Source organism: Chanos chanos, chromosome 13 (genome assembly GCF_902362185.1).
Source record: "Chanos chanos chromosome 13, fChaCha1.1, whole genome shotgun sequence".
NCBI classification, from domain to species: Eukaryota; Metazoa; Chordata; class Actinopteri; order Gonorynchiformes; family Chanidae; genus Chanos; species Chanos chanos.
Genome location: NC_044507.1, coordinates 18,033,674 through 18,059,604, shown reverse-complemented (window position 1 = coordinate 18,059,604; position 25,931 = coordinate 18,033,674). Strand labels below are relative to the sequence as shown.

The 25,931-nt window shown below is 39.6% G+C and overlaps 1 protein-coding gene across 1 annotated transcript; it reads right to left on the bottom strand.

Moving 5' to 3' along the window:
* Positions 1 to 483: 483 nt before the first annotated feature.
* Positions 484 to 25,140, bottom strand: shisa9b (shisa family member 9b). Its single transcript, XM_030790932.1, is given in 5 exon segments — positions 484 to 878; positions 6,734 to 6,880; positions 22,883 to 23,004; positions 24,514 to 25,068; positions 25,070 to 25,140. Coding segments are annotated over 5 exon segments (1,290 nt in total).
* Positions 25,141 to 25,931: the final 791 nt, after the last annotated feature.

The following is a 25,931-nucleotide window of genomic DNA, read 5'->3' as shown; positions in this document are numbered from 1 at the left end:
TTTTACGTGTTGTGTGTTCGTTTACGTTAATTTTCCAGTCAGTGTATTACCGTCATGAGAGACGTCACTCTCAGCACATGGCCTTTTTAGTCACAATGACCTCATTCAGCTTTTCAATCATTGCATTTGTGACGATCACTAGGTCATTGGGTCCTAACTATAACTGGTATTTTACACTGCATCGTTATGCAAAGACGATGGGCACAGAGAGAACGTCTTTGCTGATGTTATGGTTTCTACCCTTCGTTCTCAGTAGTCCCGTGCATGCCTGTGCCACGTTCAACCTCTCCCAGACAAAACAAACAGACGAACTGCAGCCTCTGAAGTGTCATGCCACAGGGACAGAGTCCTAGTCCTTGTGCCTAGAGTAGGACCTTGATGCACACCCCTCCACTTTGTCTCATTCTATCTCACATTCTCTCATTCAGGTCCACATTTAGTTTCCTGTCAGGTTTGGTAGGTTTAATTTTGTCTCAGAGACCATTACACAGTCACCTCTGTTTTGCTGCTGCTGACAAAGTACGGCTGTGGTGGTAGGTAATGCTGGCTGTGAGCTGAGGTCAATTCACTGACCTGCTCCACAGTGCAGTGTTTCTTTGGGCCGTAAGTGTGTCGGCGACCCATCGTCTCTGTCCCATCCCAGCCTTTCAGCATGCCCGGGGCAGCGATCGTGTTGGATCCATAAGCCAGTGTGTGGGAGCTGTGGATCTTGGTGCTTTTGGACCTGTGTCCGTTCTGCTTTTGGCAGGTCATCTCAGGGCTGTAGGGGTTACTGGGCTCCGGCTCCAGACGCACTGGGTGAAGTGGGAGGGTGCCTTTAGCAGCCAGCTCTGCCATGTGTCGTCGGTTGGTATAAAAGTTCTCATTGGCTTTTTCAGCTAAAAAAAAAACAAAAAAAAAACATCAGCAATAGACACATGTAAATGCTGTGAAGACAGTCCAAGATTACAAAAGGCAAGACTGAAAGGCATTTCTAGATAATGAAAAGCTAGACTGAAAAGCAGCTCTAGATAATGAGAAGCAAGATTGAAAGGCAGTTCTAGAAATGTTCTAGTTCTCGGCAGTTCTTTTTCTAGAATGAAAGGAAGGCTGCCTCATTTTAATTCATCACAGTGTGTTTGGAGTGTGTGACTTTGACATTTTAGACATTCAAGTGTACCAAATTTGATAATCAGTGTGAAGAGAGCAGCTATATGATATGTTTTGTTCTCCTCTCTCTCTCTCTCTCTCTCTCTCTCTCTCTCTCTCTTTCACTCTCTCTCCATCTCTCTCTGATACATTTTTGTTCTTGAAAGCTAAAAATTTGAAGCGTGCCAGTCTTCCACAGGGAGTTCTGTTTTGTCCTCTTAAGGGTGCCCTATTTTAAAAGGTTTAACATGTTAACACACGTGGACATTTTTAGCAAGTCCTTCAAAAGCACCTACAAATCAAATTCACTATGAAAGAACTACAGTTCAATACTGAACTTTAATACGGTGATGCACATTCCATCAGCATGAATTTTACACTGTTTAATGTATCCTTAATCTAACTCCCATATATGTGTGTTAAATCAAAAATCAAATCAAATTTGTTGCAGTATATATAAGGATAAAGACAAGGGAGGACATACAACATGGCGAGTGGTTTTGTGCTAAAGTGTGTGTTTAAACGTCTTGCCCCATTTTTTCTATCATTCATTCGAATGCAATTTAGAAAACCAACCCTAAACACGTGGGTAGACAAAATGACATGAATTCAAATTTTAGCCCATTTCTTGGAGGAAATTAGAACATTCCAGAAGCAGTAAAGCATGTAGGTCTTTCAGAGATGAAAGTGTTGAAAATGTACTCTACAGTGTGCATTCCAGAACTTTCCTTAAAGGTACAGGGATTTTTGGTTAGAGAAGCCATGGAATGTATTTGACGTCATATGACTAATCCTGAAACAAAACTTTAACAGTATGCGGTGTGCTCGTCCTCGGCACACAAAAGTATCCTCAGCAAACCATGCTTGCACCGCAGGGTGGAATATTTACCAAAAACTGTTGGTGGGCATACCTAACAGTTGTACTAAAGTTGCTTTGTATTATTTGGTTGTATGTGTCTAATACAGCATAAAAACCATGCCCTGTGACTCTCAGCAGAAGGTGTCCCATTCTTCAACCACTTTACCACAATAACCTCCTTTGAGCCTCCTTTGTCTCCCTTCAAACAATAAACCCATACAGATGTGATAAAACTACATGTAAAACACAACTTATTGGAACATTCTAGTTTCTTTCCCTGTTCAGGAGTTCAGTTTTTCATTCTCATTGCACCAAATTATGTGTTATTGTGTACTGACCCTCGAGTGGTTTTCAAAATAGCTGCCCTACCATAAATATCAGCTTTGTCAAGCTTGGGGGAGGTGTGTGTCTCAAGTAAGCTGTGTTTTTTTTTCAGTTGGGTTTTTTTTTTGTTTTTTTTTTTTTTAGTTTTTTTTAAACCAGGTTCTTACTTGTGATTTTAGTTTCTTCAAAATACGAACCCTTTTTCATTAGGTGTTGTCATTATTTTGTCTCTCGGCACTATGTATTCGGTGGTCATTTTTTTTAGGTCGTTGCTAACTGCTCTTTTAATTGTCCATCGTTCCCTGTTGGTAAGCTTTGACTTGTGATCACTGCTCCTCTGCCACAGTTTTCAACACCGCTCTCCTTGACGAATTAAGATTTAATTAAGCCTTCCCGGTGACTGACACACCTGTAATGCAGGCAACTATTTGACCTCTTTCAAAACCTCTTTGATCTCTCTTACTGCATTAGAAATTCAGATATTAAAGTGCTTTATCGTGTTTTTTCTTAGAGCAGAAACATATTGGTGATTAGCATAGAAATGAATATAAAACGAGTAGAGCCCCCCCCCCCCCAACCAGATTTGTAATGTTCTATTACCTGTAATATATCCACATTGAGAGCTGAGTATTAGGAAGGGGGAGAGTGACTCCAGCCCACACACCTGCCCAAGGGAACCAGTCTAGTAACTTTCCCTTGAATGTTTGGTCACAGTGAACAGGTACATCACAGCTTTGATCTCAGCTACAAAACCTCAGATAGAAGCAGCTGGCATCATTTTTAAACCGTGGTTTTGTTTGAAATACAAGCTCTTTTTTTGTTACATGTTGCAGCTTCTTTGTCCACACCCTCTGTTGCCCTGGTTAATAAGACTGTCCTGGTTAATAAGACTGTCCTGGTGCAAAAAAAGGCTATATTGTGTCATTGATCATTTGCTCCAACACGAGATTTCGTTTTATTAACATCCGCACAACCAGTACTTTCATCATTTGGAAGCTGCTGCTGAACTCTAATCGGGACCGAACACAGACTGCTTGAAGTCTCCATCATTTCACCATGACATTTTAGACTTTTTAATTAAATATCCTTCAGGTGACCTTTCGGCAGTCAAACACCCCCCCCCCCCCCCCCCCCCCCCTCCAAGACCCCGCCCTCAGATGTTTCCCATCTCAAAGCCGCTCTGCTGCGAGAGCTGCTACAAACGACACAGTCACCTAAGCAGCTGACGCCTGTGAACAAGAATCCCTCATATATATCAACACGCCGAGATTACCATACATCACAGGCATAGACCCCGCGAGCGGCTCAGCCCAAACGGTTTTCAGTTTCATAGCCTCGGGATGCTCTGATGTCTCTGCCTTGTCTCCTGAGCTTGTTTATCGTTTTGTAAAAAGACCTCCCATCTTTGTTTTTCTAATGATCGTTCCGCGCAAACGACACTTCAGTCGATTTACCGGCTGAGAAGTTTCAGCTGGGTTGTTTTTTTTATCAGAGAGAGACGTTCTGCCGTCGCGTTTTAGCAGCGTTTTTAGCTTTGAGCGACTGCGTCCCCACCTTGCTGACGGCCGTCATCCAAACTAAAGCCTTTTTCTGGATATGGCTTTGATGCTAGATTAATTGATTGGGGCAGAAGCCACGAGAGACCAGCCAATATTTCGTTTTATAATTATATGCTATTAAAAATGATTCATCGATGATTTTATTCCCATTCCAACACAGCTTTTTTTTCTTTTTTTTTTTTGGGTGACTCTTCTTTTTCACCATCTAATACTTAATCAAACTACTCCAAAGCCCCATCGGGCTTTGAACTCTATGGTATGAAAAACAAAAAACCTTCTTTATTTCAATTTGCTTCAGTGTTTATTCATGTAAAAAAAATCACACTGCTGTGACTTTACTAAAGCTATCAGGGTTCAGAAATCACACGGTTTAATTACACAAGTGATTCAGTGTAAACAGTTCTACAGCACTTCTTCATCTACACCTACCTCTGACAGGCTTCCTGAAACACTTTCAGTCATGCGGTCAGCACTAACCCGACAGACCAAGAGACATCTTTGTTGTCAAATAAACTGTGAGGAAACATCTGCTCAAGTAAGATGTATTGTGAATGGTATTAACTGACAGAAGACAGAAATTCATATTTAACTGTAGGCTTTCTTTAGTGCCGCACTTATCATATGATGAGTTTTCCTCTCCTCTGTTTTTCGGCAAATCTTGGTTGAATCAGCAGGGGCAGGTGACTGAGATTTCACACAGTTAAGCCCCTTCAATGAGCCGTAGCAGAGGCAAAATGATATCCTCTGGCACATACTGAACATTTTGAGATCAAAGCTCCCAGTGAAATTGCACTGAAGATTTCATTCAGACCAGACCTGAATGAATTCATTGAGATTTGCTCATCATTGTCACGTTGATTCTGTGATTACAGCCTTTTTGGGGGAGTGACATTTAAATCGTTAGTCAAAATCTGGAGATGGAAAAACGATCTTGAGAAAAGCAAATATGCCCTGGCGTACGCGCCAGTCCTTTTCTCCTTTGTTAAAAAGCGATTTCTGCTGGTCAGTGCTCAGCAACAAACTCCATATGTGACCTCACAGGAGCTTTGGGGGAAGGGCAAATTAAAGAACTGACTCATTGGCCTGTGGGCAATCATGTCTAAGCTCATGGGTCTCACATCTCCCTGAGACTGTTCAGACGATGTAACTACAACAATAAAGACTTAAAACTAAGGCAGACAACAGCATGCCTCCTGGTATGCTGTATCATACATATCATATGTTGTGTCTGTCTCTTTTGTTGTCTTATTTTGTTTCAGTGTTTTTCCCATTTTAAACATTGGTAATCACATGGTTATATGTTTAAAGCTTTTTAGTTTGTGTACATACTCCATTTATTAGAAAATATTATTGGTTGTGTACAGTTCTATTCAGTTGCAAAATTTTTAGGCAAAAGTCAAATCAAATTTATGAATTACAGTAATGAATAATTATGCCCAATGATTCCACTGTAAATAGACATTTACAGAGAGTGAGAGACATAATATCCCTGTTGCAATAGCTAATGCATTGTTTATGTAGTGAATTACTGTGTATGGTAGAGGTTATCTATGGGCAGATCACTCCAATCTATCTCCACAAACAACCATTTGCATGTTTTAAATAAATTCAAACAGAAAACACTGCATGGAGGCTAAGTGATAATTACCGTACAGTCACAAAACCGTTCCTACCTGTTTTCACTCATTTCAACAGCAAAAGAAAAAGAAAAAGAAAAAGAAAAAAAAAAACATGAGCCTAGCAATAATTCCTACATGGATGATGCAATTTTTGCAATCATTACCAAAGTTTTATTTCAAAAGCATTTGAATGTGTCTGTGCACATATGTCTGCCTTGTCAGCCTTTGTGTTTCAGAGGAATCCTTTCTCTGTATTACCGTACACACAGACCAGGTTTCATTTGGGAAAAATGCAGTAACTCAAAGGGTATCTGAAGAGAGTGAAGATCACATGGTGTCCTTGCTGCTGAGGCCTGTGAGCTGATGAAGTGGTTCTAAGATGAATAGGAGGCTGTACCATTTAATACCTGCATTTCCTTCTGAATAGGACTGTTAAGACTTCGCATTTGGTTAGATCGTTTTTACAAGGCATTAGTTTCAATGAAACATTTAACTCTAAATATTTAATATTTAAGTTCCGTGAAAATTGGAGTGTTCACCATTTCCCTATGATATCTGTGTGACTACCTGTGTCTTATCGTTGTACAATTAGTGTTATGGGGAAAGATTATGCTCCGGATTTGTTATCATGTCTGCATTTCCCCCCTCCCTGTCTTCTGACCAATGAATGCTCTGTTCTTTAATCACTGTGTTACCAGCTCATTGTGTGATCATCTAGTACATCTGTTTCTTGTTCATTAAATCAGTAGGTCTCGTGTATGTATACCCCTGTGTTTTCAGTCATTGTGAAGTCTCTCACATAGCTGAGTGTGTCAAACCATGTATTCCTTGCCCCTGTTAGCATACCTGGTTACCGTTAGCTTACTTTCTTCACTGTTAGCCTAACTGTTCTTGACTAGCTTTCTGTTCTGGTTGGCTTCTCTGTTCCTGGGTAGCCTGTTCTCTGATTACTGATTTAGTGTCAGCCCATAGTAAATTGTTTATTGTGTACTGAATTCTGCCCATTTCTGATTTTGAATTTGGATTGCATTTGGAAATAAATTTAGCCTGCACTTGTATCTTGCCTCTCTGAATTTGTGGTATTTCTTACTTGTAAATGCTAAAAGTGTCTGCAAAACATTGTATCCACAACAGTGAAACAATTTTAAAACAAGAACACAGAACTGTTTAAGGTTCAAACTAGGCCAAGGCATGATAAGATCTCACTAATGGTCACGTGTTAGGAGGGGGTTTGGCAGTCTTACCCACAGCTTTGAGCGAGGCGTATTTGTTGAGCTCCTTGCCGAGCTGCGGTTGCTCATAGGTGTGTGGTACCTGTCCGATGGCAGGGTACGGTGTCATAGCTTGCATCAGGGCTGGGCCCGGACCCACGCTGTTCATTTGGGCCCCCTCTGAGAAATAAACCAAGTCAGAAATTAGGGCAGTGAGGGGCATTCTCTCAGCATTTGAGCAAATTTAATATACTGAAATACACAGTTTATGGTTTATGCTTCACTCAGGACCCAGGAAATAATTTGATTTGTGTTGTTTATCTCTCGTAGGATTTTAAAGGGACATTATATTTAATGAAAGCAGAGATCCAGCTCAGCACTGTTTCAGATCTCCCCCCCTCAACGTTTTATGAGTGGTACCTCATTTGTTCACAGTCACTTGTGACTGCCATTTTCTCATGCATAAATTTCTAGTAAAGCACAACCTTAAAAACGGGCTCATTTGAGCGGGGTCTGGTTGTTTAAACCCATTCGCTTCATTTCTCCGTTCTTTGTTACTCATTTCTTTTTTTTTTTTCTCCTGACACCCCCAGGATGCTAATCATTAACCATGGATTGCTTAGAGCTCTAGTCAAACACCACTGTGCTAATCGAATCCTTTTCAACTGCTTATGGAAAATCATGTTAAAATCAAAAAAAGCAAAAAGCAGGTTTGGCAAAGCTCTTGCCACATTAGCACGTTGCACACAATACAGAAATTTAGTTTAATTAATGGGCGACAATAGAGTATGGACAACAATATAACTGATATATTTTCTAATATATATAGATTTTTCGTAAAATTACTGTGGTTTTTGCTCGACAAGACATATTGTCTTTTGAGACACAGCTGTTAAAAAAGGTGCTTAAAAAATAAATAACTAAATAAAAAGCTTTTTTGGAGATTGCACTGGCATAGCCATAGACATCTGGTCAATTGAAGGGTGCACAGCAGCACGGCAAATCGTCTGGGCTCTCTGCCGTCTGGCAGCACCAACCAACCAGATGTTATGGCCGTTATTTCTAACTGCTCTGATGAATCACAAGAGGCAGGTCTGAACATAAGTAAACCAAACGATACCTCAGTCTGCAGACATGCACAGAAACTGAAATTTTTTTAAAAAAAAAATTGGGTAACATGATCTCGTCTTGCTTTCTTTTTCACTAGAATTCTTCTGGAATTTTCCAGAATTCTAGTGGATAACTTTTCCTGAGCCAGGAGTCTAGGGTCTGTCTAGGGTGAAATCCCACTCTGTACTGTGTAGGATGATGCAAAAACTCTTTTCAAAGTTAAACAAGAAAAGAAGGAATAATTTAATATCTAAGATCTGCTAATTAAAAACAACAACAACAACAACAAAAAAAAACATTTAAATTACAAGCATAAAAAAATGAATACTGAAATCAAGTTCCTAAAATAACAGGAAATTATGGCTAGATCAAAATGTAGTGGCAAAAATTATTTTCTACATTATTTTTATACTATGCTTTATATTGTATGCAGATCATTTCTATATCTCTATAGAAATGTTTCAGGTTTGTAACTTGAGAGAGTCTAAAAGTGTTCATTTAGATACTGTAGCTTTAGGCATAGTAGTATGTAATGGTTTTTCATATCCTCTGACATTGATGTATCATCTGTCTGACACAATCATTATTCAGATAGATGGATGATACAGTATCCTGCATATTAGAATTGATGCAGAGAGAGAGAGAGAGAGACCCCCCCTTGGCTTTTACACAAGAAACCATTCTGATTAATCACTGAGCTGGTAGCATTAAGCCAAAGAACCTTGGGGAACTTTTAGCAGGCATACGTAATAATACGTCTGCATTAGAACAGTTATGTATCGTAATGAGCATTGATTAGTAGTATTTGCCTATGGTTCTGCACATGAAGAACATTCAAACTGCTCGTCTTCTCTTGGAAATGGAGATGTATAAACTTCATGGATCTGTTTAAAGGATATTAATGTGGAAAGTACATGATCACCATTATTCCTACCTCAATCAAACCCAACATTTCACATAACTGTGGCACATTTCTGTATTGCAAATATAATGACTATAGTCTGAATAGATATAGTGATATCATCATCATCAAAAAAAATAAAAAAATCAGAGAGAATAATGTGGTCTAGAGTTTCCTGATATATGCTGTGATTCCCGATCTGAGGCAATGTCTCTTCTTAGAATTCAATTTTGTTTGGGATGTTTCCCATTATAGCGTTGCCATGCAACATCCAATCAACCGTACAGTAAGCTGTAGTATGAATACAGGAGAGCCCCTCCACCACCACCCCCGGCCCACCTCCACACACATACACACAGACACCGCTTTCTTTTCATTTCACCAAGTATAGTCTCAGGCAACTTTTACAGTGCTGCTTTGGATACCTTATTGTTCTTGAGGGCTGTAACTGCAAATGGTTTTACTCTAAATGACTAATCACCTACAGCACTTTGGTGTGGCGCTTGATGCGAATGCACCCTGAAGTTCAACAACAGTCTTAGAGGAGGGGGGTGAAAGGTGGATAAAGGGGTTAAAATCATTTTTACTAAAGAGGAAACCCAAATGCCAGACTGACAGAAATTGCAATAATTTGTGACCATACCGAGAGGGAATGACCATTTGTCTGGGAGAGGACACCGGCTATTGCCCAAATGTCACAGTGCCTTTGGTTTTCAGCATTTTTTTCCCCCCTTTGATTAGATTTTATTCCATTTTTGCAGACAGCAACCTAATGAATACGCCAGTCTTAGTTACACATGCTTCCTGGACTGTGACTAAGCAACCTCTCGACAGTATTTCTCAAACAGCTGATAACCATGACGATATTCAAGAAAACAGTGCCAGGACCTTGATGTGAAGGCCTCGTCTGGCTACACAGACATTAATCACACAGGAAGGGCACGTAAAGGGCCATTTTTTTCCTTAACCAAAGTTAAACAAAACCTCCATCATAGAATGTTTGAGTTGAAGAGACGGCATAGGATTTAATTTGGTCGAGACTGCGAGACATATCATAACACGTATAATTATAGCATCCAGGGTTTTTTTTTTTTCTGTGAAAGTGGGAGTCGGCGTTTGACGAGATACGGTATAGTCTTAGGAACAGCCCTGCTGTTTCTGGAAAAATCCTTAGAGATGCGCAATAATATGTCCAGAATGGCTCAGTGAAGGTAAAAAAAAACACTGATGCCCGGGAGAAAAAACCTGGTGAAAAGCTGTAGTAAGCAGCAGGGGAGCACAGCTTTTCCAAGAGGCAAGAGGGAGTCAGATAGAAAGCCCCATAAATTAATAATGATCACCACAGTGTGAGTATAAGGAGGAAGCAAACACCTACAATAGAATTAACCTCCTTGAAAAAAATGATGGCAGGGATTTTCAAGGGAGAAAATGTATCTTTTTTTTTTTCACCTGAAACTATAATTAAAGATTTGGTTGCCATGCACCACAAAAGAGGGTGGTGACCAGGGAGACATTGAGATCAGACACTACAGGAGTTCAGTGTTTTAAGACATGAGGAAACTTTAGGAGCGAGATCAAAAGGACATTTCTAAGATGCCAAAAATGTCTACAAGTGGTGTAGTTGTTGGGTGTCCAGTATTCCATTGTTCTGTATCTGTATTAATACAGAAATTAGGCTAATTAGGAACTAATTTCCCTATGGTCGAAGACAGATATCAGAGCCATTCTAATTACTCTGGAAAGGACTATGAAATGGTATCTTCTAGAAAGAATCTTCAGATTCAAGGCCCTTGCCACTCACTGGCCATTGAACTAATGCCCCCTCATTCAATAAATCTACGGTTTTCAGTGAAGATCAATAGAGTTAAACTGTTTGCAGTACATGTCAGAACATACCTTAGGAAAATAGAAATTCATCTTAGTGTTTCCTCTTTGCCACAGACAGCAAAAGTACAAACAAATCAATAATGCATAACTGAAATACACCTGTTTTCTCTTCCTTTATCACAATATGAAAAAAATGGCACTCGGGCTGTCTTATTGAACATCATCACTGTCTCACCGGAAGTGACACCCAGCATCTTAATACACATGAAGTAAAGCTCATGAATGACCACACCAGTCAGTTCTAGATCATTCCCTCAGGTTCATTGTCTTAAATGACATGCTATGTAATGCAGAGCTATTTTAGTTCCTCTGGTGAACTGCAAACATGCTTAGTGGTCGACCATCCCAAACGTAAGAGCCAACTTCTCATGTCTATCCAAGCTTAAGGTTAAAGACTTAAAGGTTGTCTCAAGCAACTGAGAGGAGCTCCAGCTGCATCAAAAACAGATACAGATACCTTTCAGGAGCTCATTAAAAATGAAAAAAGAGTATTTTGGGACGTTGATGTTCAGGTGGAATCGCCCTACAAGAAGGGCACTCTATTTACAGACCCGCTGAAAGTGAAACTGACAGCGCTCTGAACTTCTCTCTCTCTCTCTCTCTCTCTCTCTCTCTCTCTCTCTCTCTCTCTCTGCCTCTCAACCGCATGCTAAGCAGTCTTGCAAAATTTCTGGTATAATAAAAGCTGATTACACCTTAAATTGCAGAACACCTCAAATTCTCAGTCCCCATGCTATGCACCAGACCTGAAAAAAATAGCTGTATTTGACAACATTGACCGTTTCCAAGCAGCTCAAACAGTCACACAGAGGCTCTTTGAAGCAATTATGTCTTCTTTAACTGAAATTTCAGCGTGCCAGAAAAAAATAATTACAAAACTATATGCATGTTTGGAAAACACCATAAGGCACAAATACTTTTGAGTGTGTTAAAAGCAAGTAAGTCAAATGTCAAATCTTAAAGTCTCAATTTTAGATGTATTGAATCTTACATACAACTGTTAGTTTGAAATAACTGTATATAGATTAATTTTACTTCCATCCTGGTAAGCAGGGGTCCACTGTGCAATCATATGTTTGATTTTATATATGTGTTTTTCAAATGACTTGCTGATATTGAATGCTCATATATACAGTATATACATGCACTCTTTGTATTAGTGTACTGGTGAATAGTACTGATGAATTTGCTGTGTGTCTTGAAATACTTTAACTGAGAGATATTTCATATTTAAGTGACATTCAAAATAAAAGTTCCTCTCCATTTAGCATATCTATGTATTCATCTCAGGTGTCTTTGTGGATGTGGATCTGCACAGACTTTTCAATACCTGACTGATGTCTGTTTGCTATGAGTTCTTTAAGTAATGTAGTGACCTTGAAGCTCTCTCATCACAGATGACAACTAAACGTCAGGCTTAGTAGAGATCCAGACGTATCTCTCTGCTTTTCACAGGACCTTGTCATTTCTGAGCCACGAACAAGTAACAATACTCTAAGAAGAGCTCATTCAACTGGGTCTTGTAAGGAAGTTAAGGGATTTTAATTTTATATGCTCTCGTGCTCTGTATACATTAAATGCCCCGTGTTTCTCTACAACACCATGTAGAAATAGTTTAAACTAGAGATGAGAATGGGTTTAAATTAAGTCCTATTACAGCATGCCCTGTCATTTACATAGAACTATGTTGCATAGTCACTGAGAGTGAGAGAGAGAGAGAGACAGACAGACAGACAGACTGCTTTGGTTTTGTGGACTTTTTTTTTTTTTTTTTGTGGTGGTGGTGGTGGGTTGTGTCACCCATGCAGTGGATAATAGTGCAATAATACTGCAATAATTGCAAAATGCTGAACCCGCAACATTTTCTGCTCTTTGAGGAGGGATAATGGATTATGGCCCGGGGCAAATCAAATCATGAAAGGAATCTATAAATAAATAACTGTAGTTTTGTTTTGATGTTAAGATTAATAAGGGAAGTGTTGAGTTTGAAGTTGTCAAGCGATTTCTTTTTTTTTTTTTTAAATCACGTGAACACTCGATATTTTCAAAACAACATCATTGTCCCCTGTGCAACTGAATGGTACAGATCATAGCCTATCTTGCATCCTCTTTTTTTCTTTTCTTTTTTTTTTTTAAGAAACTGATCAAAAATGATATCTGTCAGGGGCGTGTTTATTGATTAATTCTCTGGTTTTCTGCACATTCGTCAGTGTGTAACAATTCTCAGCGTGCCTACTGGTTATAAATATTCAATTTTCCATATGCGTCTCAAATGTAATAAATATTGACCGGGGCCCACAGAGCATTGTCCACTACCACAGTCTAAAACATTTCTTCAGATTATTACTCAGTAGCACTGTCTGCTGCCCAGGCGTATAAGGTAGAGCAGTGTTCTCAGACAGACCATCAATATGCATGAAATATTGGATACAGCCAAGAGGAAAGCTTTATTAGATAACAGGAAGTGTGAAATCGATAGCCAGCAGAACAACACTGCGATGAGAAGACAAGAAGATTCTGAATGTCCTGGCACATTCTACAGACTTTAGTTAGTTTGGCTGTGTTATATAAAAGCAATAAATGATTTATTCACTTACAAAAATGTTATGGCTCCAAAAAAACAAAACTACAGAAGATACTTCTGACCAGACATTTCTGTAAAGTTAAAGAGGATTTGTTAACATGCTAAATTCATCTATGTGAACATTAAAGATGTCTTTAGTCACTCAATATTAAAGAGATCCTCCAGATATTTAGTGTGATTATTAAAGGCTATTTAAGAGGTATTGATGTGATTTCATTCATTGACAAGCTAACAGGATTTTCAAGAGACTGATGTCTGTCTGTCCAGCCAAGGTCTTCCCAAATAAAAACAGTCTGTCCCTGTCTTCATTTATTAAACATAAGTCCCAACCCACATGAAAAACTCATGCTCCCATTATTAATCCATTCATGTGGAGTAGGCCACAGTTTTGTTAATAAAAAAAGCTTTATGATATTAACATTTCATAATGTGCATGTTAATGACTATATGCTTTCTATGTTTAATGTTAGGTTATGCCTTTTTCTGCCATTGACTTTTCACAGCACTAAACGAAGAGTCTGTTAACTCCATAAAAAATGCATTAAATGGAATAACTCAGAATTACAGCATCTGCTGAGTACACAGTGGTCTTACATAAATGGAGCAAAACAGAAAGAACAAACACATGCGTGAGCAGACACAATCTGATGTCATGTATCTGAGACATTATGGCAGTGTAAGGTATCTGCAATACTGATGCTTTTCAGCTGGGCTCAGAATGGACGTTGTGAAAGTTCTGATCATTTGGGTCACAGACCACTGCACACAGAAGTCTTTATAATGCATGTCAAGCAGAAGTGGATACACTCTGTCCTGATACACCTGTTGACAGAAAAGTCAACCACAGTCCACTTCTCTCAACCTGAAAACGCTGCCATCGCGGTGAGAGATGATGGCAGTACTCAAGTAAAACTGATTTAATGGTTTATGAAAAATATAACAGTTGCCATTTGCCAATTCATGATTGAAACACAGTGGACTGAATTAAATCAAAAGTAAATAAACACAAGATGATTAAATCATTTAGCTTGCTGAAACTTTGCTTTATTCTTTAGAGATTTTAGTATTCTCATGAGGCCAAACCGTGTTATATTCTCCAGAATGGTGCTGTGGGCCCACTCCCAGTACACAGGATGCCTCAGCAGCTCTGATAGCACTGGCAGCTAATATTGATCCTTCATGGGGCTATTCGAACACATTCGTGCCCAGGCAAATGAAACTGAACCACGGCTAAATCACTGTGCCTAAGTGGGCAGAGCAAGTGATTAGCAAACTGCCTTGAACTGCAGCGTACAAAAAAAAAAAACAAACAAAAACAAACAAACAAAAACTTCCATCTGTGAAATGAAAGTGGTGGCAAATGGAATTACAAGACATCAGATGAAAAGCAGTCTCAAACTGAAAGGCAAACCACTTGAATTAAGGATGTTATATAAGCTTGTAATTTAGTATTACCATGTTAAGTTTAAAGGCTCAATACTCATTAAAATTAGCTAGCTTGTTTTCCCTTTTGCTTCGATCTGTATCCACGACAACAGTCAATGCAAAACTACCATTAAGAAAATGTATCTCAGCTCAGACCAATATATGAGTACATAACTGCCATATTTAAAATTGATGTGTTGGTCATGTGAATTATTGGGCTTGTCAAATATCACATGTTGGCTTGACAATCTGAGGTGAAATACTCAAGAGAGTCCTTGATGAGAGTGTTTCAAGGTTCAGTTCAAAATGCTCTTTGTTCCCTCCTGAAGTATGTACAACGGACGTCACCTGACTGCAGGTTTTTAACTTTGCATCAGTTGTTTCATTCAATTTAACTTATTTCAGTCATGAATTTATTTTAAAAATAACCTTTTACTTATGTTGTTGTGTTTTTTTAATGTAATTTTGACCCCGATACAAACCGCAAAACAACTTTAAATATATTTTACACAAAATTCACCTTTTGCTCAGAATGCAGTTAGATATAATGAGTAAACATTGCTACACTCTATACTGCAGCTTTTTTATTTAGGCAAGTTGCTCAACTTTTCAAAAAGCACTCCATTTTTATAGCTGTGTAAGTGAGAGTCTTCAAATAAGGTTAACATTAGTATCAGACCTGAGTACTTCACATTTCAAAATGAGTGGAAGTACACCCCTATTCAAATGCACTGACCAAGGATAGAGTTCACCACATCTCTGAGTGAAATTTTTAATGATGCTTGTAAAATGCTGCTATTCAAGAAAATGCATTAAAAACAACCCTCCTGCCAGAGGAGTATGGAGGTGTTAACCTATTTTCCCAAAAGAGGTCTTCCACTCAAGCCTCATTCACGCTCACATCTCTAAATGGTAAAGTATGGATTAGAAAACATAATCACAATCAAACGGGGAAATCATAAACATGTGCATTTAGATTCTAAGAAGGGCACAGGAGAGAATAATCTGAGAGGTGCAGACTGGCATTGTGGATGTGCTGATCTGTCCAAATGACAAATTCCATTGTCTTGCACTGTCAAGATAGGTCTGTACTGTGGTCTGAAAGATGGATTCAGACGCATACTCAATTTCTCTCTCTTTCTCTATTTCTTTCTTTCTTTCTTTTTTTCTTTCTTTCTGTGTTTCTGGTAGGTCAGTTTGTTAAACATGTAAAAAAAAAATCTTAATATTGAACTAATTTTTACATAATAAGTCACAGCTCATCAGTTATGCTTATAGGTGTACAGGTTTTGAGTAATAACATTGTCTCGCATTTCTTCTGTATCATGACCAACTTCACTCATGTAAAGTTTGAGCCCAAAACTGAGTATAAGTCAGTGAAGAATCATTTTCATAATTTGGTTTGAACACCTACTTTGTCTGCTGAATCTGAGGAAAGTTACAAGTAAAATTTTCAGGGCAGCACTTGGAAAGAAATCTATTGTCTTCCACCTAACTACTACACCATCTCTTTCTCTCAATCATGGTTTAAGCAAAAGGAACACAGTAAAGTCAGATATTAAATATTAATGGCTCCCCCTTGTCTATGCTGCTTCAAGTAAGCACACCACAGCACACATTTTACAAAGTCAAGAAACTTTTCCCAAACTTTAGACTGGTACAGTTCTGTCATGTCACTCAACAGGTATGGTGTTAAATTCCAGATGAATTTATGTTTGACCTACTTCTGTAGTGGACAGCAGCGCTATAGCATGAGCGAAAGGAAACTGACAGTCCTGTTCCTGCGAGAGAAGAGTTTTACTTCCCTTGGCTGACCAGTGTCAGGTTAAAAGAAGGCCATCCCGCCAAAAGTATCTCGGTACATGAGGACATGTTTGCCAGAGGGAAATGACAGTACAAGCGGTAGCACTTGTCTAGCGCGTAGCCAGCTGTCCGCATGTCGGCACTGAGCTATAGACCGAGCCCTGTCTGAGTGGATTGTGTTGTTTATGAAAAGGTGAACGTGTATGGGTGAAAGCTTTCCCCTGGACCATTGCAATGGGAAAGAGCTGTTATCAAAACATAACAATGGCCAACATTTATTTCATCTTAGTCGTGGGTAGGAACTTGAAAACTGGATTGCCAAAAAGTCCAATCACATTCTTTTTCAGCAGACAATGTTTTGACTGATGATGTTTTCCCATTGTTTTCGAAACCCACAACTGCCTTTGTTCGGGTTAATCACCGAGTGATTTTGAAAATCTATATCAGCCTATTCATATTGTCCATATAACAAAAGAAAAACCAATCGTGTTATTCATTTCCTGTTTTGGTCTTTTATGTATGAGTGGTTATAGCACAGGTTGACAACAATCACAGTTCTTCAAACTTGCTGCTTTAAAAGCAAAACTGTGCAGTTTTAAAGTTGCAGCACGTACACAAACCCATGCAACAGTTTGAAACAATTTAATTTAATGAAGTGTCACAGCAGGACATAGCCCTGAGTTTCTTGAGAGCTACGTGTGATGTGAATTACTTGTAGCACAACATGCATCCTCTCTAGAATAATAAAAGTAATTGAAGAGGATTTTTTTTGCATATATTATCAAGATATTACCATATTGGTCATGAAATGTTAATTAAAATGAGCCAATTTGTTTGATAAAATCATAAATCATTTAATTTAAAAACTAACTTGTGTTTTTCTACCTGAAAGTGTGATTCCACCTCTGTTCAATGCCGTTCACACTTCTCTCGCTTCATGAATTGTTTTATTGAGGGGTGTAAAGCAAAAAAAAAAAAAAAAAAAAAGAAAAGAAAGAAAGAAAAAAACTTAACAGTGGTGTTAGTGCTAAGCTGCATCAGCATGCCCTGTTTCGCAGGAGATTTCTGTTAGACTGTTCTAGAAAGACAAATAGACAATATGCTCTTATATCCAATGCCAGGAAAGTCACAGCATAATGTAATGCACCTTGATAAACATACCCTCCCATTTCCAGGACAACACAAAGAACACACAATCAAGACAATATGACAAGTATAGCAACAGGTACCATTACAATACCATAGCTTTCTTTTTTTTTTCTTTTTTACACAGGAAGCATTGCTCTTCACAGGTCCAAAGAGCATTAATGTTACATTCAAGAGGAGGGTGCCCTCTACAAGTACACATGGATTCTTTGGGCTGAGTATATTTGATGGTGTTGTTGTTGTTGTTGTTGTTGTTGTTGTTTATAAAAGGTCTGAGGCATCCACCCCCTGCTATGCCACTGCTCTCAGAGATCGAATAAGGAAGGAGCAAAGCTGATCTTATCTGATTACTTTGATTTAGCTCTTTGAGAGCTTTTTTCCTTCTGTAGAGTAAGGCTTACTCACCACAGTCACAGTGATAATTAGAGCTTATTTATATGTTTTGGGTGTTTTTTGATGATATGTGTTTCTTCTAATTATTATGTGCTAAGTTGGCAACTACCACCCTTGGCGACATACTATCTGTGAAGTATAGTCCACATATCTGAATCTCAACAGTGCCCAGTGCCTGTTTTTGAGTCTCTGATTTCCACAACCACCTACCTGCCAACACGTCGACAGGCAGGAAATGAACCGATAATTATTCCAGGAGGGGGCCACAAGAGAAAAGAGGGCTCTGTTTAAGATGTGAGAAATAATTTGCCTGTCAAGGTTGTACCTAGTCATTGCCTAAATTTATTAATATGAATAATAATGACAAAGATGGAGGGGGGACTTTCAGCCTTTTACATCTTTACCTCAGGTACCTTTAGGCAGAGTTCTGTACACATGTGACAGACAAGGTTGTAAGGGGGTGTTGAACAAGAGAGGAACATCTTGCATTGCCCGGGCTTTGCTTAGAGCTCTCAAGGAGTAGAGCGGCTCTCTACTGTGCTAGAGGGAACGGGTGTAAAACCAACAACAGTTTCTTTTATCATTCATCAGCTGAGAATTCAACTCATGGGCTCTGTCTCACTCTCCTACCCAGCAACACACAATTACAAATAAAATGGCCAGGCTATGGCAGAAATTTAAAACAAGAAAAAGAAAAAAACTGAACTGAATGCTGAACGATGCTCAGCCTTCCTTTTCTCACTGAATTCTTCTAATTAAGGATGACGTGATAGCACTGTATGTGTTGGGAAGAGCGTGAAAATGACAGCACAACTTATGCTGAATCGTGGCTTTATCTGACACAAGCGGAGGACCCAGTAAATCGTTATCTACAAGGTGATAGAGCGCTTTCTTTACTGACTTGCAAATAGAAAAAACAGCACATTTTGAATTGTTTGAAACATATAATCGTTTTCAGTAAATTTGCTAGGGTTTCTTTGTTGTTTGTTTTGTTTTGTTTATCTTTTTGTCAGCTCAGTCTTATTCTGAAAGGAGGGAGGAACAGATAGAAAAACAATGGTCAGCAAAATCTTGTGATATCGCCATGGAAACAGCAGTGCTCTCTGCAAACCATGTAAACCTGTCTGTTTAACTTTACTGCCAGAGAACTGAATGATTCGGTATCACAATAATATTTTAGATTCTGATAAAATGCAACGCAACATGTTGGAAAGACAATAATTCCATTCCTACAGGCAACAAACCAAGGCCATATACAGCCTGAGGTAGAACAATGGCTGTTACCATAGAGATATTATAGAAAAGATAGTTTCTCTGATTATTGGAAGGTACAGTTACCTCAGAATACTCAGGAAATGGCTTGAACATATTGTTTAGGGACTGCACAGAGTGTAGAATTACAATTAGAATTAGAATTAGAATTAGCCCATGAATTCACTATTTGTGCAGTTTTGACATGCTGGTAAACACATTCTGAATCAACTAACAAAATCATTTTATCATACACCATGAAGGGCCTTATACAAAGCGTTTGTTTTGTCATTTGATCAAAGATTCTTTTTTTTTTTTTTCTTTTAGAGCTGAATTTTTTTTTCATAATCTTAGATTAACAGCCTGATGTTGACAGACATCAGCTTGATTACGCATGTTCATGAATCACCTCCAACCAAAGCAGCACTATGGGCCCAGTGGATGCCCAGCCTTAGCAGACTGATAAGAGAGAAACCGCACTAAGCAAACACTACTCCTCAATAAATTAATCATGTATCATTACTGTCACCCACTCTGAAAGGCCACTCTTCTCCCAGTCAGACACTCACCCTCTGAAGCTAAAATATATGCGATGCAGTGTGATATTTGCACTGCAGCTTTAGAGCAGAAATCTGTTGACTTAATGTGTTTGTTTTATACGTATGGTAATGGGATTATTTCAGTGGGGCAACATACCTCAGAAGCAGAGTTTCTGCTGAGGATTTACACATGTGTGTATGATACAATCACTGTGTGCATTATGTTTAGTACCAACACTGCCCAGTCTAGTTGTTCTGACTGACCTAAATTGAAGCAATCACTCCAAAATCTACCCTGTGCTGTGAGTATCTGCCACCAGCCAGCACTAGTGCTGGAAACACTTTAATAGGTTTTCAACTGAAGGGCCCTAGTGATGGGAGGCAGTTGTTTCTCTACCGAACGCCCGACCCCCCCCCCCCCCCCCCCCAACACACACCATGTTCTGTGAAATGGCTCAGTTCCCAGCAGACAGCCACACAATTCTGTAAAGTTATTTCTCCCCTCCTTGCATGGAGACAGCTCTTTAGTGAAGCAATACCTGCATGTGTATACCTCCGTACCACTAAGCCATCGCAAATCTCCAGCAGTGAGCCTACTCGCTAAAGCAGTTCAAGCTGTTTTCCCCATTGCCTCTAAAGTGTCATCATAGAAAAAACAAGGTTCTGCACCATGGATTTCTTCAGCATGAGAGGACGCTAAGGGAGTGGTCTAGAAATGGTCATTTATTTGAAATGGAGCATTTTGGGGGGGTGGGGGGGGGGGGGGTGGGGGAGGTTCAGTTTCAGTAAAAAAAGGCACAAAAAGATAGGACCAATCATAGTATATGCATTCTGACAACATGGTTTAATTTCACAACATGGTGCTTTTCACTTTTGTTATAATTGTGTAAATATTCTTTGGCAGACAGCATTCATTTCATTGAACGAACTGTTCTTGTTTTATCCTGAAATACCACTAAGACTTCAGTACAGGCATGTTACAGCACAAAAAACCCACATAAAGAGTACATTCTGTACAAACTCAAACAGAAATCTCTCAAGCTTTTTGAAAATGCCATTCCATTCACCTGATAAACTTTGTTTGAAATTGAAAAGTACACTTTGTGTATTGGTAAGGCCTCTAATAGTTCTTGTCCTTCAATGTTCTTTGATGGACAGTTGGACATTCTTATTAGATTTAGACTCATACAAGAGAAAGTGACATTTATCAATTTGTCATCACCACTCGCCAAACTACCACAGCAGTCTTTCTTTCCAGCACAAAATCATACAAACGCTGAATGACTCACTAATGAAAAATACTCTGAGATATGGTCACCATCATTGCCCTACCCACATTTCAAACTCTGTTTCTGGCTTCGGTCAAACCAAAAAGCTACTTCAACGTTTCTAGAGCCACCTGAACAAAAAGCTGTCCTGAGCAATGAAATGACAGTGGTGTAAACTTGTCCTTGCTAGTCTCACACAATAACTATTTTCATATGTCTTCATATCCCATCCAAGGACAGTCTGAAATGGTACTGCAAGAAAACATTAGCGAGGGCCCTTTCATCACCGAAGCTAACTAAACGTTGGTGCAATGCAGTTATGACAAATGTCCACTCATAAAACTGGTTATGATATATTCTTTATTCTAAAACTTTATGAAGCAGTCTTGTCAGTGTCTGAATGGAAGGGTCAAGTAATATCTGGCTTGCTGAAGAACATGCTAATAAGAGAACCAGCAGTCAGTATTATGAAGCAGCTGAGAAAATCCTAAACTTCCATGGCAACCCAGAGTTTTGTCACAACACTCTGGGTGACAGGCAGCCCAGAAGAAATCCTCTGTATTGATAAGATACTCTGTGATTCTCAGTTTTCATCATTACCAAACCAACATCCATCCTCTCTGATCTCTCGCAAATAGATACTTTAAGGACTCTGTTTTTTTCAACTGACGTTGAAAACCTTTGGTCACCAGCGAACCCCCCCACCCCCCAACCAGCGTTCTTGTGGTAAAAACAGTACATCACATACAAAACCACACCAGCAGGAGTGACTTATCACATCATTTGTCGACTAGACAAATAGGGATGTCCATACATCAACAAGATTAGCTAGGAGCTAGCTGTTCTCACAGTGATTAAAGCTAAGATAATACGTGAGTGAAAGCGTGTTTGCGCAAGCATTTGCCTGCCTAGCTGTGCATGTGTGTGTGTGTGCGCGCGCGTGCGCGCGCGCGCGTGTGTGTGTGCGTGTGTATATGTGTGTGTGTGTGTGTTTACTGTCTATATTAGTCAGCCACTGAGTCTAGGGTAATTGCTATGCCAGCTTGTTCAATGATCACCACAGATGTAACTGATGCCCCAGCCCACCGGACTTGCCAAAAATGGACTGCCTTAACAACTTCCTCTCCTCTCTGTGGGAGCCAAATCAAGCAGGCAAGGATCTGTAGAGCGATGAATAGCCACAAGATCTCACAGCTGCCTCTCCGGAGTGAATAAAGTCCATCTGTTTCTATTTACGTTTGAGAGGGATGACTATGCTCCTAACTTATGACATTTGCACCACACACGCTTAACATCAGCTGTAAGTTGATGTAACTGTGCTCCTTTCTCAGGGTTAAACATCTCAAACAGATCTTACAGTGTTTCAAGAACTGGTCATCAGAACTCAAAACCTGTCATCTGAATCTTAAAAATCATCTTCATACCTACTGCCTGCCACACTTAGATTCTGTCTTAGCAGAATCTTGTCTTGTCTTATCTTTTTGTAAGTAATATTGTCCAGAGGAAACACAGAACAAAAAACATTTCATGATGAAACTTTGTCCATTGGTCCTCTATGAGAATCAATTTCTCTGTAGTTTTTCAAGCATGTTTGTCAGTGAACCATTGTCCTACCGCATGATCCAGAGAAATTACATTCTTACAGTGTGACCAATATGCATCCACAAGAGTTTAGCAAACACATCCAGACAAATACATGCCTTTGCAGTTTCCTCCAGATTTAATCCTGTTGTTACAGCAATTCAAATGATTTATTTATTTCTGATAAGCACCTAACAGAGTCAAAATGCGCATCATAGGATGGGAGAAGCTTTGTAACTCTGAATGGGAAAGGGAACAGGAATGGCCTTTGAATGGGAGAAGGTTTGTACTTACGGAGGTTGTTTCCTGTTGCCCTGGCTGCTATGTTTTCGTAATGCTGTCCGTGTGTTAGCAGGCCCTCTTCACGCTCCTGCAGCTCTCCGGGGCCTGCCTGGCGCATCACTTGGGCCAACGCTCTGTGGAGATAAACAACTCTTAGAGAGCTGACATCTACAGATACAAAAAAAAACAAAAAAAACAAACTCCCTACTGTACTGCATCACAACCTCTCTCCTAAATCAGCTTATTCAAAACAAAACAAAAGTCCCTGTTTTACACAGCCAGTGAGAGAATTTAGAGCCGAAGAGATCTTGTTGCCCCAACAGTTTGTAGGCCATTTTTTTTTTTTTTTTATGTTAGTAGGTTCATTTTTATTTTACACATGAGACACAACACTCAGCAAAAACATGTAGACATAAGAAATCTCTATAATCTTAATGATAGGATGATTTTATATCTGAGGACAGTGAAGAATGTAGATGCTTCATAGACATGGCTTCAAAAAGGCAAGGTGTGGATGGCAGAGGCGATTACCAAATGAATATAATGTGTTATACCATTCATGTAGGGTGGCTTAAACAGTGCTATGTCAAAGTCCAAACAGAATACCTTTGTAACATAATGATCATGGTGATGTACACACTGTGGATATTAAATAATCAGTATGATCAAATATGAAAATGTGTTCAGCCAAATGATCTACTGAGACATAAAATATCTGTCAGACTGTTTTTAGTCTTTGTTTGAAAGACTTTTATCATTTTTTATAACCAGTAACGTCTGAACTATGTGCAGTGAACGTTTAGAAGAAACTGTGAGACGATATTTTGAATGAAGTACTATAGAAAAACACATACATGCGTGTGCGCCCGCACGCACACACGCATACACGCACACACACTCACACACGCTCTCTCTCTCTCTCTCTCTCCCTCACACTCACACACACGCACGCCCGCGCGCGCGCGCACACACACACACACGCACAGGCAGAACAAATTGTAGGCTACAAGTCTTAATTTTCAAACTGAGTAAGATCTGAGATTTGCAAGGTCTTATTCCTTTCTAACTGTAATGGTATTCTCTTGAACAAAGGTATGGTAAGGAACTGTCCACATTTCGGAGCTAAACAAACATTTGCAGCGCTGTTTTTCTTGAGGAATAGGCTCTTTCACAGCATCCTGCTACCTCTTGCTCGCGGCTGTACAGCGAGACAGGTAAACAATCGAAGTGGTGCGCCCAATTTACATGATACAGTCAGCACCAGACACTTCTGTTAATTTTGTTTATTCAGCCTGAGAACCTGTGTTTTCCGTCGTTATTGTGTATGGAGGAGCCCAACTTTCAGAAGCTGTGCTGAGCAGTGTGACTTTTCAGCTCCAAGTATTTGCTCTCAGCAGCAATAGAACTAGTCCAACACGCACCCTTACGTGTAACCTTCAGTTACACGCCTGTTAAAATAAGCGGTTCATAGAAATGAGACTTTGGGTGCTCTTAGTTCTTTAAAAAATCTATTTTTAAGTATATAATTAGGACGGGTGCTCAACTGTACTATGCGTACGTTAGTCCATCACCATTCCATCACCATACAAAGCATCTGGCTCGTTCTTTATTCTTGGATCAAGAAACAAACACTCGCTATTTACCTGGACATGTTTTCTCTGTGAGGTCGGTGCGCCTTTTCCAGACCAAGCTTCGTGAATATCCCAACCAGAGCCATAATAGCCACAACTCCACAGATGATGTAAACAATTAAATTTGTTTTATCCTTCGTTGGATCGTGAGTTGGGTCGTTTTTCTTTGGCGGTGGTCTGCCAGTCATCATCCACGGTGGTGTATCGTAGTTTTTACAGGTGGTCTGATCCAGCCGCGAGTTCTTAAACTCGCAACAAAACCTGAAGCCACAGGTCCCGCAGCAGTATATGTAACTGCCCGTCCTGCAAACAAACGGCGGATCCCACTGACCCATAACATCATAATATCCCCGGCATTTGTCCTCCGTATGAGAGGTTTCCGATATACTGTTTTCACCATCTTTAGACTCGTTGGATCCCGAAACCATCACTTGGCCGTCAACATTCTTGCCAGGTTCTCCCTCTGCGTCGCACACAAGAACTTTCACTAAAAAGTAACCAAGCAACAGCCCTGTGCTTTTCATTGTGCTCCCCTCTTTCCGCTGCTTTTCCACAGGTGATCTGAGTGGACAATGAATTTGTAGGTCTCGCCTCATAAAAAACCAAGACGCATACATCCAAAAGGCAAGTTACCGCCATCCGCTGTGATTGTCATGTTTGTGGATACTTCTGGGCGCAATTGTCGGTACACCAAGCTGTGTTGTAATATATAGGCTACTGATATTGAAGATCTATGTGGGAACATTTGAGTGGGTTGTTATCACTACCACTGCTACAGTGTACAAATTACAACAGCTTTCTCGCTCGTCATCGGTATCTTGACTACTACAGCATCATTTCGTTCAAGACTGCGGAGTGGTCATTGGCAGTTCATTCCAAAGGCAGTAGCAACGCTGCTGACGAACGCAGCAACGAAAAGAACCGATGAGCAATAATGAGAGACGAAGGGACAGACCCAAGTAGTGTGGGTAGGTGTGTGTGAGAAAGAAACAGACAAGGGGGAGAGAGAGGGAGAGAGAGAGAGAGAGAGAGAGAGAGAGAGAGAGATTTTCTTTGTATGTGTAGAAAGTTTAAAGCTTCATTCCTGTTGAACTGAATCTCATATCTATGTGAAACTTAGTAGATAAACATCTCTCTCGTGACAGTTGATATTGAATACAGTGGATAATTAGTTTGCGGGCATTTTACATTTGAAATAATTTGTTGTCCTTTGGGACTGTTTCTCTGTCACAAATGACATTGTGCTGTTAAAATAAATGTACTTGACAAAAATGTCTATTGGCAAAACACGATGAAATCATTTGTGTCTGTATATAAAACTGCAGTGGAAATGCATTTGAGAAATGTATTGAGAGTCCTTTCTTCCCTATTTTAAACCTAAAACGACAGTGTTTTGTGCAGCCTTACAATTCTCCTGCTCAACATACAAA